Here is a 16,349-nt window from a genome sequence, read left to right as displayed (position 1 = left end):
TTCCACCATGTCCCCATTTCATGAACCCAGCCTGGGCTCAGGGGGAGCAGTCGTGGTGCTTGGCTGTGGCAGCCGGTGTTTCCAGGCTCTGGCGTCGGGGCCAGGCTGTGCTGAAGCCACTGTGGTGTGGTGCAGCTCAATCCCTGCTGTGCCCTGACCTGGAGAGGAGGCTGGTTTGGAAGGGCAGGGCTTGCAGGCCTTTTACCCCCCCTCCAACATCCGCTGAGCTGTCAGCATTTCCCTGGAGGCACATCACATTGTTCCTGTGGGAGTCTCTGACTGTGGCCCACATACTGGGAGCTGCCAGGGCACAGGGAGCTGGCACCGGGATGCCACACATCCAGGGCTCAGCCTCTCAGCCCTGCCTGACCTTGATTCACTGGTAGCATCATTTGTAACTGATTTTACATAATTTTTCTTACCACTGACTAGCTGAACTGCTGCTGCTCCGTATCTCCTCCTCCTCAGTTTCATTTTGACATCACCACGTTCTCACTGTAGGTGTGATGATGTCACCTGGCTGCTCTGACACTGCTGGGTCTATTCCTAGGCACAGAGGGGTCACCTTGCTGTGACAGGTCATCTTGTCACTTGTTACAGTGCCTTGGCCCCCCTCTGACTCAAAGGATTTTGCTTTGCTTGTGATTTTTATTAGATTAGTCCTTGGTGCTGGGGAGATTGCTCACAGTGATAAGTTACTTCAAGGAAGAGCCACCTCTAGACATGTTCTGAGTTTGTGTTACAGCTTCATATTGTCAATATTCCTTATATTCCTAATTTTATAATTTTTTTCAGGATGCTATGGATTATAAAAAATCTTCTGATTGTTAATGCAGTTCACCATTTCCCCTCCCCCTTTTTTTCCATTCCAATAGCATTATCCCCCAAATCACCAAAACCAAGATCCAAATAACAATAAGAAATCACTGCTCACCTTTGCAAATATATTTTTAAAAAAGCCACCAATCTCACATTTTAGAATCATAGAATCCTAGAAGGGTTTGGGTGGAAATGGACCCTAAAGATCATCTCATTTCAACCTCCTGCCATGGGCAGGGACACCTTCCACTAGCCCAGGTTGCTCCAAGCCCCGTCCAACCTGACCTTGAGCACTTCAGGGACAGAGCATCCACAGTTCCTCTGTGCAAATCCTGCCTATTTCAAAATATTAAGAAACACTGCAATATTATAATAATCCCCAGATAATAGTGCTCGTGATCTCCTCCCTGTTGGCACCCACAGTGTGCCACTTCTCCCACCCAGGTCCCTCACACATCAGAGAGGAGGGTGATGCTCACCAGCTGACAGGGAGTGGGAAATCCACAGCCCCAGGGAGCACTTTCCCAGGAAGGTCAGTCAGGTGCTCCACTCATGAGGCTGCGGGAACCTTTCTCACCAAACCCAAGTGAAGCAGTGCTTGGGCTGCCCCACAGCACTCAGTATTGTCTTATCCCTGAAAGAGCCAGCTCCCCCTTGCTCGTGTCCAGCAGGTGCAGGGTCACATTTATTGGGGAGCCCTGTGCTTACTGCCAGGGTCACATTTATTGGGGAGCCCCTGTGCTTACTGCCAGGGTCACATTTATTGGGGAGCCCTGTGCTTACTGCCAGGGTCACATTTATTGGGGAGCCCCTGTGCTTACTGCCAGGGTCACATTTCTTGGGGAGCCCTGTGCCTGCACTGCCTGCCAGATGCAGCTGCTCCTGCAGCCTCCCTGCCGGCACACAGCCTGGTGCTGGCAGAGGCAGCTCTGCTCTCTCTTGCGCCGTGCAAAATGTCCTCTGCCTCCCGGGCAGAGCAGGCATCCAAGGAGTCTCTAAGCAGGCATCTGAGCAAGAATCTCTTCCTGCTGGGCTTCTCCTCTGTCCTTCAGGCAGCCCTGGGATGGATGGCAGCCCCATCCCCAGCCGCCCACCAGACCCTGAGCACACCAACCTCCCCTTGGCACCCTGCACCTGGGCCCTCTCCACAGCTGGAGGCAGGGCTGCCATTTCCAGGCTCGCCCCTCCCAGGCTGCTCTGTTTTTATTCCCAGGCCTGGGAGCCAGGAGAGGAATAAGCTGAGGTCAGAGCAAAGGCCTGGACCCATCCCCATGGCTCAGCTGCTGAAAGAGCAGCTAGCTCTGCTCCTGTGCCCCGTGAAAGACACACACCTCAGCTGTGTTTGCCAGCTAAAAATAAAGCACCCGGCTCCCCTCATGAGGAAGTATTTACTTTGTGAGAAAAAAAAAAAAAGTATTGTGTACAGTTCTGGCTAGAGAAACAATGTGAATGCCCCCAGTCTTGGCCTGAGTCAGCAGAGAGTATCGGGAAAATTATTTTTTGCTGTGCCTCAGTTTCCCCAGGAGAAGTGAGCTCTCTTGGGCCAGAGGGATGCTCAGCTGCTCAGGAGGGCTGGGGCTGTTTTCACTGCAGTGAGTGGAGCTGGAGCTCTAAGTGCAGGATGGGGCTTCGTGTTTGCTTGGTGCAACAAGGCACAACACAAAATGCTCAGCACAGGGAAGCACCATCAGCATTTTAGCAACTGCTTTTCTCCCATTTTTAAACCAGAGATGATCAGAAAAATTCCCTAGCAAAATATTTCCAGGAGAAAAAAAAGAGCAAAATCTGTCAGTCAGAGCATTTCCCATCATCTTCTTGTGGGTTCTTTTATTATGAGCAGTACAGCTGATACTGTTTTCAGCCCAGTGTCTTCCTGGTGCCTATTTCTAAGGCATGCTCTGTGCCCCTGGCATGAGGGGCAAGGGGAAGAGGGAAGTTCGAGGAATCTAGCTCCTCTTTCTCCTCACAGCATTAGCAGAGGGAGCCTGCTGTGGTTTAACATATCCCCCGCAAAAGCTGCTTTCATCCTACACCTAAATACCATGAGGAGTGAACTTCCTAAAGCCCTGGAGAAGTCTAAATATAGAAGCCAATCAAGGGCTGACTTCCCAGAGATGAGAAGTACCAAGAACAGTTTCTTGATCAAAAGTTGTAAGAGTCCATATTGAAATAAACCGTCTGTTTTGGTGCTGAAGCCTGTGCAGGAGGAGCAGTTGCAGAGGTGGGCTGTGGGCCGTGGGCTGTGGGCTGGTGGTGTCCACAGTGCCAGCACAGGTGGTCACTGGGGGGCCATGGGCTGCCCAGGGAGATGGACTTGAGAAATCCTGGTGTTCAGAGGAAATTCTTCCCTGTCAGGGTTGTGAGGCTGCCCAGAGAAGCTGTGGCTGCCCCATCCCTGGAAGTCTTCAAGGCCAGGTTGGATGGGTCCAGTGGAAGGTGTCCCTGACCATGGCAGAGGGATTGGATGGGTTTAAGGTCCCTTCTAATCCAAACCATTCCATGTTTCTATGATCTCTGGAGAGATTGATAAAAGTCTCTGGCATCATGGCAGGATTACATCCCATCCTGTATGTCACGGTTTCTGATCCCAATAGGTCCCAATTGCTTTGTCCTGTGCACGTCCACTCCATGGTGCAGCTGAGCATTTTTGTCAGAAGACCAAAAATTCCCTTAGAACAAAATACAACTTGTAAAAAACTAGAAAGATGCTTCAAAGAGGAAAAAGCAGCAGAGTGCTCAGATAAAACCCAAACCCCACCTTTGCTCATCTCAAAAAAGGGATCCTCCTTTGTGCAGCAGCAGGAGCCACCCCGGGCTGGAAGAAAGGGTGAGGGATGGGTGAGTGCCACAGGAATGGCACTGCTGCTGGTGTCAGCTGGGGAACCCACGGTCATGCCGTGGGGTGACTCCAGCAGGGGACAGGAGAGCTCTGACCCTGACCTGGCTGGGGACAGTGGCTGTGTCCCACAGGCAGAGCAGCTGGAGCACAGGCAGAGCTCCAGCCGTGGCCTGTCTGTGTACAAGGGAGGTGACCTTGAGGGACAGCTCGATATGGCTGGCCCCAAACATCCAGCTGGGCTGTCCCAGGGATGAGGGTGACAGTGGCCCTTCCAGGCAGCAGCAGGAAATTAGTTTAACGTGCTGGGGCGGGGAGATGCTGTGGTTGGGAGATACAGAAGGGAACGCTTTCATGTGGGAAGTGCAAGGAGAGGCGAGGGCAGAGGGTCTGCTCCCGGGCAGAGTGCAGAACACAGCCATTATCAGGCAGGGCTCTGCTGGCAGGAAGCTGCTTTTGACTCACAGGAAGCTGAATTGGGCTGGTATCGGCCTTGGTGCGAGGGCCAGGGCAGTGTTTTATCTGCCGTTGAGCACAGCAGATGGGGAAGCAGTCGGCACTCCCTCCCATCCCACTCCTGCCCCAGCAGTCCCAGCCTGATGGCCCTGCAGCATAACCCCCTTGGAGAAGGGATGCTTCCCTGCAGAGCTGTGAAGCTTCCTGGACCCAGGAGAACTGCCAGTCCCACTGGGGAAGGCAGATATTGCCCTGCCAGCCAGTGCAAGGGCACAGCCAAGCCCCTGCATGCTGCTGAGCCCAGAACGGGCAGTTTCCAGTTCTTCTGGCAGTGTCTATCAGAGTCAGCCTGAAGAGGAGCTGGGAGCATGCAGGCTTTGGAGACCTCTGGTTAAATGCTCCCAGATTCTCCCAAACCCAAGTCCAAGTTGGGGAAGGGCTTGCAGGGTTGAGAAGTCCTGTGCATGAAGGCTGCTGTCATCCCTTGGCCTCCCTGGAGCTGCCTGGGTTGGGTCTGGTTTCGCTGGGGTGGTGGCAGGTCGCTGGGGCCTGGGGTGGAGGTCACTGCAGGCAGCACGGACTGGATCAGGTGGCAGCTGCTGGCTGAGGATCTGCTGCCCCACAGAAAACAGGGCTAGCTCGTCAGTGCTGCAGTTTGGCTGTGAAAATCTCCCATTATGGCAGTTTTCACACCCAGGCTGGGCTGCTGAGGAATGGCCACAGGGGCTGCTGGAGACACAGCAGGTTGCTGGGAGCACAGGGAGCTGGGTGGGTGGAGGAGGCTGGCCATGGAGATGTGGGGGTGCTGCTGCCAGGATCCAAGGCAGGACCGGGCTGTGTAGGAACGATGGCAGGGCTGTGTGGGAGCGTGGCAGGGATGTGGGAGCCATGGCAGAGCTGTGGGAGCCATGGCAGGGCTGTGTAGGAGCGATGGCAGAGCTGTGGGAGCATGGCAGGACTGTGAGAGCCATGGCAGGGCTGTGTGGGAGCCACAGCAGATCCATGTGGGAACAAGGCAGATCCATGTGGGAGCATGGGAGGGCTTTGGGAGCCATGACAGGTCCTTGAGGGAGCCGTGGCAGCTCCATGTGGGAGCCTGACAGGGCTGCGGGAGCCAGGGCAGGTCTGTGTGGGAGCCTGACAGGGCTGCGGGAGCCGGGGCAGGTCCCTGCGGGGGTGTGGCGGGGCTGTGGGAGCGGGGCAGGGCTGCAGTGGGGCTCGAGAAGTGAGCGGAGCTCCGGCGGGATGGCGGTGCCGGGGATGGCAGGAATCCTCCCTTGTCCCTGCCGCTGCCCCTGTCCCTGCCCGCCCGTCCCGGGCTCAGCGAGGTGCGGGCCCGGCCGCAGTGGCCCCGCCGCCGCCGGTGCCTGCCACGGGCCGGTCCGCGCCGGGCGGGGCGCGGGGGCAGCGGGCGCGGGGCGGCGCGGCGGGCCCGGGGGAGCGGATTACCGCCGGTTGCCGTGGTTACCCGCTACCTGCCGGCGGGCCCCAGCCCGGCCCGGGCGGGGGGGCTCGCCGGGCCCTGCCTCCCTCCCTCCCTCCCTCCCGCCGCGGCAGATGTCACCCCGCGCCGCCGCTCGGGGCTGCCCGGGCGCTGCCCGTCCCCTCCCGCCGCACCGCCCCCGTCCCGGGCCGGGCGGGGGCCGAGCGTGCCCGGGGCGGCTGCCGAGAACAAAGGTGCCGGGCTGGGCGCTGGCAGCGCCATGGTCGGGCCCTGGGAGCGCTGCCCGGCCCGCGGCGCAGCCGGGACAGCGCTGCTGCCTGAAATGGCTGTCGCCGCCCGGGGCCGGGCACGGAGGCGACCTCGGGCCGCAGAGGCGGCTCCCGGCGCTGATCCGCCGGTGCTGGAGGGGCCGGGCTCGGCGGGATGGAGCAGGGACACAGGAGCTGCAGGGGCAGCGAGGCCCAGGGGAGCGGTCCTAGGGCAGAGGGTCCCCGGGGTACCGGTGCTCAGAGATGTGGAAATAGACAAAGGACACTGGGGAAGAGAAAGATCTGATGGAGGAGAGGAGCTGAGAGTGCTCACAGCTCTGGGAAGGTGGGGAGGATGAGAGGAAAGGGGGGTGAGAACAGTGGGGCACAGTACACAGAGAAGGAGAGACTGGGAAGGGGGAGAGACAGAGCCGTGCTGGGCAAATATAGGGAAAAGGAGGATGGCTGGAAGGTGGTAGAGGGACTCCTCAGTGCCTGAAATGCCACCCGCTTCCAAGCACCTCTGTCACGGCTGAGCTTTGCTCCTGAAATCTTTTACTCCTTGTGGGGGCAGGTGACTTCTAATAAAGCCCCAACACCAGGACAGGGTAAAATCATCCCTTCTTCCCATTCTGCTTCCCTGAATTTTTATTGCTATTTAAACCTGAGGGGTTTTAAGCCTTTCTGAGATATTATGGGCTCTGACTCATGCCTTGAATACTGGTGAGCAATGCTGGGTGTGGAAGGAGGAACCCGAGGGGCGTGGGCCCCTCGGAGAGGTACTTTACAGCACACGTGTCCTCTTAAATCCTAGGTCAACATTTGGATATATTGCCAGATATAAACCTCCCTAATCCTGGAGGCACTGACTTGATACGGCTTCTTATACCTAGTGGCTTTGATACTGCTTGCATCTCACCTGCTTCCCAAAGCTAAATAATCATCACGGGGAGAGCAGTCACAAGGCTGAGGAGGGGATGGAGGATCCCTGCAGGGAGTGGGATGCTGAGGAGGCAGCTCCGGCTCCAGCTGGGGTGGAGAGGAGAGCGCTGCTGGGTGTGCAGGGAGTCTGTGGCAATGCCCAGACCCTGAGGTTACCTTCACTGCATTCCTCCTGAAACCGGGGAGGAAACAGGGACCTGCTGGCCGTGCAGGGAGGAGGATATTAGCTGGTTGGAAACAATGATTTGCATACAGGGTTGGTTACAGCCTTAATTTTGAGGGCTCTGCTTGTTAGATCTGACTGTGCTTTTCCCCTGCTGCATTTTCCTTTGTCCTGTTTCTGTAATTATCCTCATTTCAACCCTGCTCTGAGGATTATTGGTCAGTAGGAAGCCTCCTAATGCCCGCTCCTCCTTGGCAGGGGAATACCCATGCCCTCGATTAAACTGAAACTCTCTGAACGGTGACAGAAGAAATTAGATCTATATTCCTCAAAGACACTCCCTGGGGCGAAGTTTCCCGACCCCCACCACGCAGCCCTGCCACCCTGCCCCTTGTGTTCGCTCTCAATATTCTCTTTGTTACAGCCACCTTCAGCCCCGGCTCGGGGCTCCCCGGGGAGGGGAGAGGTGGTTTGTGTTGGAAAATCCTCGTGCCCGTGTCCCGGGTGAGCTCAGCCTCCGTCCCACTGCAGCCCGTGCCCAGGACAGGCAGTCTCTGTTCCGAAATTGGGGTGAGGAGCCAACTCTAATAGGCAGCGCTGTACATTAAATGACTGCTCCTCTGAGATGTTGGGTAGCTCCAGCAGAAGGTGGGCCCACTCAGTGATTGATCTTTGAGAGGCCCTTCACTGGTGGCTTAAAGAACAGCATTTATTCAATCTATAGGCTGTGTAAGATACACAGAGCCCGAGCAAGGACAGCACAAATTCAGGTTAGGAGACTGGCTGTTCCCTTTGCATGCAGACCCCTGCCAGACCCTGCCCACAGCTCCCTGCCAGCTCCTGCCTGCCCTCAGGGATGTGTGAATGCACGTGAAAAAGGTAGTTTGCAGGTAATTTAGATGTGCAGGTTGCTGCTTAGCTGCCTGGTGGGTACCCACTGGACAACATCCATGCATTCCTTTTGGAAAGCAGCCCTTAAAGGGATGTGATATATATATACATATACATACATATATATACATACATAGATAGATATAATATTTTCAATTTTTTTTTTGTCTATGCAAAAATAGCATTTTTTCCAGGAGCAAGCTAAGTGACCTCCCAAAGGCTGGCCCTTTCTCAGACCCCCCTGCCATTTCAGTAGCCACTGACCACCTTCCAGGAGCCCTTCCTGCCCTGGTGCTTTGTGCCAAGTGCCGATGGCAGCTGCCGGGTCCCAGAGGCTGCCTCCCCTTCCCACGGCAAGCCCTGCCAGTGTGAGCTGACACCGTTGGTGCCAGTCAGCTCGGAGGAGCACTGCTCCCCACACTTCCCACTCCCATCAGTCTGTCACCACTGTCGTGTGGCAGAATTACTGCCTCCTGCTCTCCAGCACATCCGAACACACAAAGAGCTGTGCTGCTGCTGCCAGCGCTCAGCTGCTCTGCGTCTGTGAGAGGGAGGGAGCCTTGGAAAGGTCAGTGCAGGGAAGGAGGGGATGCTGGCTCCTTCCTTTAGGGGCTGTATCCTGGCATCACAGTGAAACCTTGTCCTGCTGGCTGATCCATGTCCACGGGGACTGCAGCCAGCAAGAGCACCTCACATCTCAGGGCTTCCCAGGGTGGTTTAGCACCATGTGCAGGTCCAAAGAGCTTCCCCCGCCTGTTCCCCGCCTAGCAAAACCATCCCACATTACGGAAATTGAATCTCTTGATCAGTTGTGACTCCACTCTGGACTCTTCCCTTGTTTTTTACTCCTGGCCCAATTTCATTGCCAGCTTTAGCAGCGCAACAGCAGCAGCCGCCACTGCCCTGTCTACAGCAGGATCCTCCCTGAAGCGATGTTTAATTTATCCCCCACATCCCCCGTGCCCAAGGCAGCCCGAGGCGGGAGCACAGCCACTCTGCCCCCTCCAACCACATTAGCCCCGGGCCGATCTCGTCACCCCTGTCACCCATCGCTGACACTAACTCAACTTGCCTGCACTGTTGTAGGGGGCAGATGGACTGTCGGAGCCCGAGGGCATCTCTCTGAAACGCGTGGCTGTGGTGGAAGATTTCTTTGACATCATCTACTCGATGCATGTGGAAAGCTCGTCGGAGCCGGGCAAAGCACCCAAACATGCCGGGCAGAAGAAAACCTACCGAGCGGTGAGAGTCCCCCCCGTGCCCCGGGCAGGGCGGGCACCGGAGCGGAGGGAGAGTCCCTGGGGAACGGGGATGGCAGGGCAGGTAGGAGCAGAGCCGCTGGCGGCCGGCAGAGGAGAGGCAGAGCCCAGCGTGGCTGTGCGGGGAGGCGTGAGGAAGGAGGGGTTTAAAGGCAGAGCAGCTGTGCTCGGGGAATCCGGGCTGCAGCGGCAGCACAGCGCGGCTGCTGGGAGAGGAGAGAGCAGGGCAATCATACAAAGGCACTGTGCGTGTCTGAAGGGAGAAGGAGGAGAAATCCTCGGTATTAGTGATGGATGAGAGAATGTTTGTCCAGTCCTGTGATTGCTCTGGGTCATCTGCCTCCCTGTCTCCCTCAGCCAGAGGGAAATGTCTCCTGTGGGCCTTGAAGGTCAGGAGCAGCCAGACAGGGGGACTGGGGCATGGCCGTGGCCTTTCCCTCCTCTCCTGCCCCTCCTGGGTTTCCTCAGTTACAAAATGGAGTCAGGCACCAAGCTAAGTCTTGTCTTGGTTCCTTGGTTCTATGGATGCCAAGAACCAGCTCTATCCACCCTGAAACACCACTCTAGTTAGGTCAGGAATAATTTAGCTTGAAGTGTGCTTTTCCAGGGAGCTTGCTGTTTCTCCTGACTCTGCACAGCCCTTCGATGCAAACGTTTGGGCTCTCCTTTTACAAGAAGAGCTGAATTTACTGTCCAAGACCAAGCTACTCCCTTGAATCCCACAGCCCTAAGGACCAGGTCGCTTAGAGACAGGAGTGGTTTGTTGGCAGCTCATCTCTCTGGTGTATACAATGTCTCAGAGAGGTCTTTGCAGGCTGCCCTCGCCTCAGTGATGATGCCTGAGGTTCTGTACAGCTCTGTGCTGCCAGAGTCAGCACAGGGTTGGAGCCTGTCCTGCCTGCCTGTGTCCCTGCTCCATCCACACTGTGATGCTGGCAGTGCTGGTGAGGCAGCTCAGTGCCCTGCAGCCTCCCACATGTGATGGAGTCCCTGGGGAGCACGGCTCTGCACACAGAGCTCACAGCATCTCTCCCTGCCCTGAGCACTTCAGTCCTGCCCCTGCAGCAGAGCTGGGGGCTGGGGCACGCACTGACCCTCCCTGGCTTGGGGGCAAGTGATGACCTTTCTATGGTCCAGGGGGGGCAGCCCCTCCAGCATGACCACAATTCAAAAACTTTCTGCTCATTTCCCCAGCAGACGACTCCGACCCTTCCCTAATTCCTTCAATTCATCTCTCTGGAGGACTAATCTGTGCCCTGCACAGCCCCAGGGGAGCAGGCTGGATCCGTCTGTTTTCCCAGGCCTGCTCACAGCAGTCAGAGAGAGCTTCACGCTCCACCCCTCATCTCCCTCTTGAGCTGAGATCATCACATTAGCAGCGTGTATCCCCTCCTGACCTGGCAGGATCTGCTGGCTGGGCTGCCCAGCCTGGCTCCTGCCCTCGCTGCTGCCCTTGCTCCCCGGAGCGCCTTTGTAGCCCGAGCTGGAAGGTGAAATGGTGCAGAGCACACGCCACGCCTGGCACGGTGCACAAAGGGACGCTGCTGGGTGGCCAGCTGGGAGGCTCCAGGGTCCCCTGCCTCCTTCTCCCTGCTCCCTTTCCCCACCACTTCTGATTAGAGACACTGGAGAGTTTGCCCTTGTCCATGACCTCCGGAGGGAGGCAATCAGAAAGGGAGTTTGGAAGGGAGATAACTCATCAAGGAAGCTGTCTGCTCTGCAGAGCATCAAATCAGCTGAGAAATAACAACTGTATCACTAAAATTAGCTGAACATTTGCAGCAGAGACTGTGGGCTTGCTGGAGCAAAAGAGGCAGGGACATGGCTGAGCCCGGCAGGCAGCAGGCGGGGACAGTTCCCTGCCTGTGACACCCCACCATGGCTGCCACCAGCAATTTCCAGGCCCCTCATTTCAGCGTTTCTGCGGGAATCCCTTGTGCTTGTGCATCGATAAATATCACACAGAGGCAAAGGCTGAGCTGGCATCCGCCTGGCCACAACAGAGCTCGCTGGGGCTGCAGCTAAATAGGAGGAGAATCCCATGAGGACCCGGCACTGCAGCCTCCATTTGAGCGCTGGGACAAGGTCCCCGCCTGAACTTTCCACCCATCTGGCATTCAGTGCGTGTGAAAGCCCGGGCTCTGCTGCCGCGCAGTGGAGAGGGATGCGGCTCCCACGGCAGAGCCAGAGCCGGGCACGGCGCTGCCTGAGCCAGGATCCAGCACAGCCCCTGCCCCGCTGCTCTGCTGCTAGAACAGCACCCCCTCAGGGCGCAAAAATGCGCGGAATTTAGGTATTTTTGTATTTAATGTGGACTTTTAGAGTTTAGGAATTGTTAACTATGTCAGGCAGGAGGACGGTGTGACCTCACGAGGGGGATCAGGACATCCTGGGCCGTCCTCCCAGCTCAGCCCCGTCACCCACGAGGTGTCTGATTGCAGCCCCACTTCCCGTCCTGAGCCCCACTTCTGCAGGGCTCCCAGCCCCGAGGACTGGCACAAACAATTGAATTTCTGTCTGCTTTATGACCCCACTTGTAAGTGCTGTGACCCCTGTGGGGGTCACGGCCCCTGGTTTGGGAACTGCCGTGCTGGGACAAGTCACTTAGACCAAACAGGATGGGTGATTAACCATAGGAGCCAGCCCAAAGTGAGAGGTGGGCTCTCCACCTTTTAATGCCTTCCAATTAAGACCAGATGTCTTCCTGGATGATGTTCTAGGCAAACCACAGGCCACTGGGCTGCAGGAGAACCTGGGTGAAGTGACTTGTGCTGCACAGGTCAGACTCCAAGATTTGATGGTCTTTTATGGCCTTAAAGAAATCTACATTAAAATTGACTTGTTCCTTCTCCAAATAACCTAGTCTTGATCCTTAGAAATATCATAAAATTACTGTTGGCAGGAATTAATTGCAATAACAGGGATTGCCAGACACCTTCTGTGGGTGCTTAGGTCTGGATCTAGTGTTTAACTTCAAGCATTCAAGTTTTAAATATTTATCCTTTGCTTTTCCTCATCTGTAAAATACATACCCCACAAAGGTTCAGGAGACTTAATTCATTACTGTTTGGAAAAATGTTTTCAATTCCCTAGATAAAATATGTCACAGAAGTGCAAAGTATTATTAACAGTAATTGATTGTCATTGTGGGAAAAAGTGACCTGCCCTTACAAAAGATTAATGGATTCTTCAGGTTACTGGTGTGATGGTAATTAACAATGCAAACAGAGCTGATGAGGCCTTACTTTCACATTTGATTCTTACATGTTCATAGCTTTGCTCTTCCCAGACTCCAAGGGGGAAGGGGAAGGAGTTTCTGTGAAGGTTTGGGTATGCAGGGATACCAAAGGTCTGTTCATTTGTGCTTTGGTGCCTCAGTGGCACATCAGTTACCCTCCCAAAGTGTTCCCCACCAACAGCTGTCCTGAAGGGAGGGATTTAGGGCTGGAGGGGACAACGTGTAGCTACGGTCCCCGTGCTCTCCACCCCATTGTCCATCTCCCAAGAACCTACAGCTGTCTGTTGTTTCCCCAGATTGCAGAGACCTATGCTTTCCTCCCGAGAGAGGCTGTGACCAGGTTCCTCATGAGTTGCACTGAGTGCCAGAAGAGGATGCATTTCAACTCCAACGGCCTGGAGCCCAAAGGTAAGGGCGAGTGGCTTCTGCCAGCAGAGCTGACTCTGCATTTTGCACCAGCACAGTGCCACCAACAGCTGCCAGACACTGTCCTGTCCGTGAGATACATCGTAACCTAAGGCTTTTCCTAACCTGGGATATGTTACATCTTATAGCCAAGCTGAAGGAATTGCTTAAACCTGCTTCTTTCAGCTTAGGGAGCAGAAGCAGCCTGGCTTTCTTTCTGAGCTTCCCCAGCGCTGCCCAAAACATACCACAGATATGGCTGCAATCAACCCATGATCATGTGAGGGTGGAAACCTCAATGATTATAAAAATAACCTAAAGTTTTTCCCTGGAACCGATAATTTTGTATTGAAAGACACAGAATATGTCTGAATAGCTGAAGCTTCTGATAAAGAAGCAATTTACACTTAATTAATAGATAAGCACGGGATCCTGGGTTAGATAATGGCAAGTGTTTTGGAAATCACAGTTACATTGTGCCCCTGTACACACACAATTAGTGTGGCCACTGAGGTGGTTGACTCGTTATGGTTCTTTTGTGGACAGATCCAATCTGCAGCTTCTTAGGTGCAAGAGAGAGCAGGAGTGGGAAGGAGATGGGACCAGGGTCTCTTGCAGAGTAGCTGGTTAAATGTTTGTGTGGTTGTTTTCTGAGTTACAAACTTGTTTTCATGATCAAGAGCAAAGCAAGTTCAAAGTGATGTTGATTTCAGCCATTAAAATTGCTACTCAAAAAAAACCTAAGCAAACTGCAGGGAGTTGGTCACTTTCAAAAGCGGCAAGGCAAAGTGGCTCATTTGGCAGCTCTTATCAGGAAGGGAAGCAGAATTTAAGGAACAAAAGGGCCAACAATTGAGAATTTCTTGTATTAACTATTGATTGCCAACTGTTTACTGCTAGGAGCAGAGCTATGGACTTCCCAGAGGTTTTGTGTAAGTGGATTATGTGCCATCTATCCAAAGGTAGTGACTGAAATGCTTTGTACTCATTATATTTTTAAAAAACTCTCAAAACCTCTCCCAAATAGCTCCATGTGAATTCTGTTAGTTGAAGCTCCATTACCACAGTACTTCCCACTCTGCCAGCTAAGGGCCTGATCCCTCTTTTCAATTACATCCAGAAAATTTTGGCCTTGCTGGGAGCAAACCTGACCTTCACACAGATTGCACTGCATTCCTCATGGGTGAGGTTCCTTCACAGAGTCACAGACTGGTTGGGTTTGGAAGGAACCTTAAAGTCCATCTCATTCCACCCCCTTGCCCACCGCAGGGACACTTTCCATTAGATCAGGTTGCTCAAAACCCTGTCCAACCTGGTTTTCCTTCAGGGGCTTCCACCCACCCCGCATCCTGCATCTCCTGTGCTTCTCCCAGCAGCACACACCCATCCCAGTTCAGAGGCAGCTCAGGGAACCCCTGGTTCTGGATATCCCCCACAGTGTGTTCTGGATATCCCCCCCAGTGTGGTCCTAGCTGTGGGAACCATGATCAAGGCTGACATCCATCTGTCCTGAACAAATTTATAAATGAATGTCAGTTAGTGGTTATTTTCATAAAGCTTCGGCCCTTAGCAGTTCTCTTAAAAATAAATCAATCAGGAGTACAAAGGATCCCACAGGTAAAAAGTCTTACTCACCATGAATGAAAGGACAGAAGTGCTTCTCTGTCTGAATAGCACCTAAATAGTGACTAAGTACATGTGAAAATGCATTGAGTAGATTAGATAAGGTTACTTTTACTGGGGAAGGGTGTCTGATTTCACTAACACGTATTCAGGAATTTATCAGGAGCAAATCATCTAAAAAAACTCAGTGGGGTCATAGAAGAATTACTAAGATGTATGCACGTGCATACACACATAGAGGAACATACAGGTAAAGTTTAACTCAGTAAGATGACAAAATTTGAGTAATTCCCATCTCTTTCTATTTCTCTTGTCTGTGAAAGAAATCTGAACACATTTAATTTGTGATCACAAAAATCCCTAATTAAACATATCTGCCATCAAACCCTGCAGGGCACCCACATCATTCATAAAAAGCAAATTGTCTTGCTTGTGGGAAAGTTTGAACGTCACTGGACTTCACTGGGATCTCTTTACAGTGTTATTAAATTAGGAGTAATTCTGGTGGAGTGATAAAAATGTGGAGCTAGGATCAAAACCATTTCTCCTTGTTCCATCTGTGTGTCCAACATGTGGGGCATGTGATAGAGATAACTGCAAAATGAGCTAAAGGATTCCAGGAGCTTCCTCTTGTGACATAGGATGTGAAGATTGTTCCCGTGGAGCCCCCCAGGCCTTTTAAAACAAAGGTTTTCTTTCTTTCCCAGATAACTTGGGAAAAAGAAAAAAAAAAAAAGGGTTTGATTTCTTGGGCTCAAGCCCTTCTGTGGTGCAGTTGCACAAATTCACATTAAATTTGTGGCCTCTAATGGGATTTTTCCAAATTTACATCAGAATGGTTTCAGGCAGAATCTAAGCACTGAAAGATCACTTACCTCCCCCTTCCTCCCCATCTGAAGTTGCTGAGCTGCTCCTGTTCAGCTTCATTCATCTCTGCAGCACTGAGCAGTGGAGTGGGGAATGGCAGGAGAGCAACTTATCATCCTCAAAGATCCCAAACACTCACCTCACCGTGCCTGTGCCTCAGCAGAGAGCAACTTGTCATCCTCAGAGATCCCAAACACTCACCTCACCGTCCCTGTGCCTCAGCAGAGAGCAGCTCTATCTGTGATACTCTGAGCAAATGCTTTCCCAAACTTAGGAACTCAGCCAGCTGGGGAAGGTGGCAGGTTTAGTTCCTGTAAAAAGCTCCCCTTGCACTGGGATTTTAGCATCTTTTCATCACAGCACAATAAAGGTTTCTTTTGGGTGTTATAGAGACATGTAAGTGCTCCTAATCTGTAGGTCAAACTGTGACAGAGGCTGCTGATATGCAGCCATGAGAAAAGATGGAGGAATCAGTTTACAAGGTTCCTAAAAGCTTTGGACCTTCATATTTGGGCAACTTGATGGCTTGAGTGGCACTGGCCACCCTTCCCTTCACCCACAGGCAGGAATGCTCCATCTGCCCAGGAATGGACCAGATGAACCTGAGAAAAAAGTATTGTATTTCCAGGGACCCAGTCAATGTCTTGACAGAGAAGATTTGCAAAGACCTTTGTGATGTTTAAGTCAATTACAGGCAGTTTTGGGGTCAGGTAATTTCCTAATCAGGCATGATAGATGTGGTGTTTCCAGAGGTGTGGAGCATCTTCAGCTCTGCTGAGTTCCAACAGGAATTTTTTACACTCAGCATTTCTGAGAAGCAGGCCCATTAGGATTGGGTTGATGGCTTTTCTGAGGTGCTGTAAAACATTTTGTGATGGCTTTTTTTCAAAGGGCTCTGTCATACATGCCTGTGAAACCAGTGACCCCAGAAAATGCAAGCCAGCCAGGGAGATTCAGAAGCAGGAATGGAAACCTCCCAGCATAAGTTCACCTTCAGCTCCTGAGAATCCTTCTTGCTGCTTAAGCTCCCTGTCCAGGGGGTACCACACATCCCTTCAGCATGTGCTGGAAGGCTGGATTAATTCTCCAGACTTGCATCTGCCTGAGCTGAGGGCAAAGAGATCTTGCTTGTAGCCATCAGCCATCCCTGTGGACAAT

At 53.3% G+C, this 16,349-nt stretch overlaps 1 protein-coding gene across 1 annotated transcript in view; it reads left to right on the top strand.

The window, feature by feature from the left end:
- NOL4L (nucleolar protein 4 like) overlaps positions 1-16,349 on the top strand; it is a 59,242-nt gene that overhangs the window by 8,814 nt on the left and 34,079 nt on the right. The window contains exons 2-3 of the mRNA XM_059480714.1: positions 8,886-9,041; positions 12,593-12,704. Coding sequence (XP_059336697.1) covers positions 8,886-9,041; positions 12,593-12,704 — 268 coding nt within the window. The remainder of the gene's footprint in view (positions 1-8,885; positions 9,042-12,592; positions 12,705-16,349) is intronic.

Source organism: Ammospiza nelsoni, chromosome 12, assembly GCF_027579445.1.
Source record: "Ammospiza nelsoni isolate bAmmNel1 chromosome 12, bAmmNel1.pri, whole genome shotgun sequence".
Lineage (NCBI taxonomy): Eukaryota > Metazoa > Chordata > Aves > Passeriformes > Passerellidae > Ammospiza > Ammospiza nelsoni.
The sequence above is the reverse complement of the archived record's forward strand: the minus strand, read 5'-3'. Positions and strand labels throughout refer to the sequence as shown.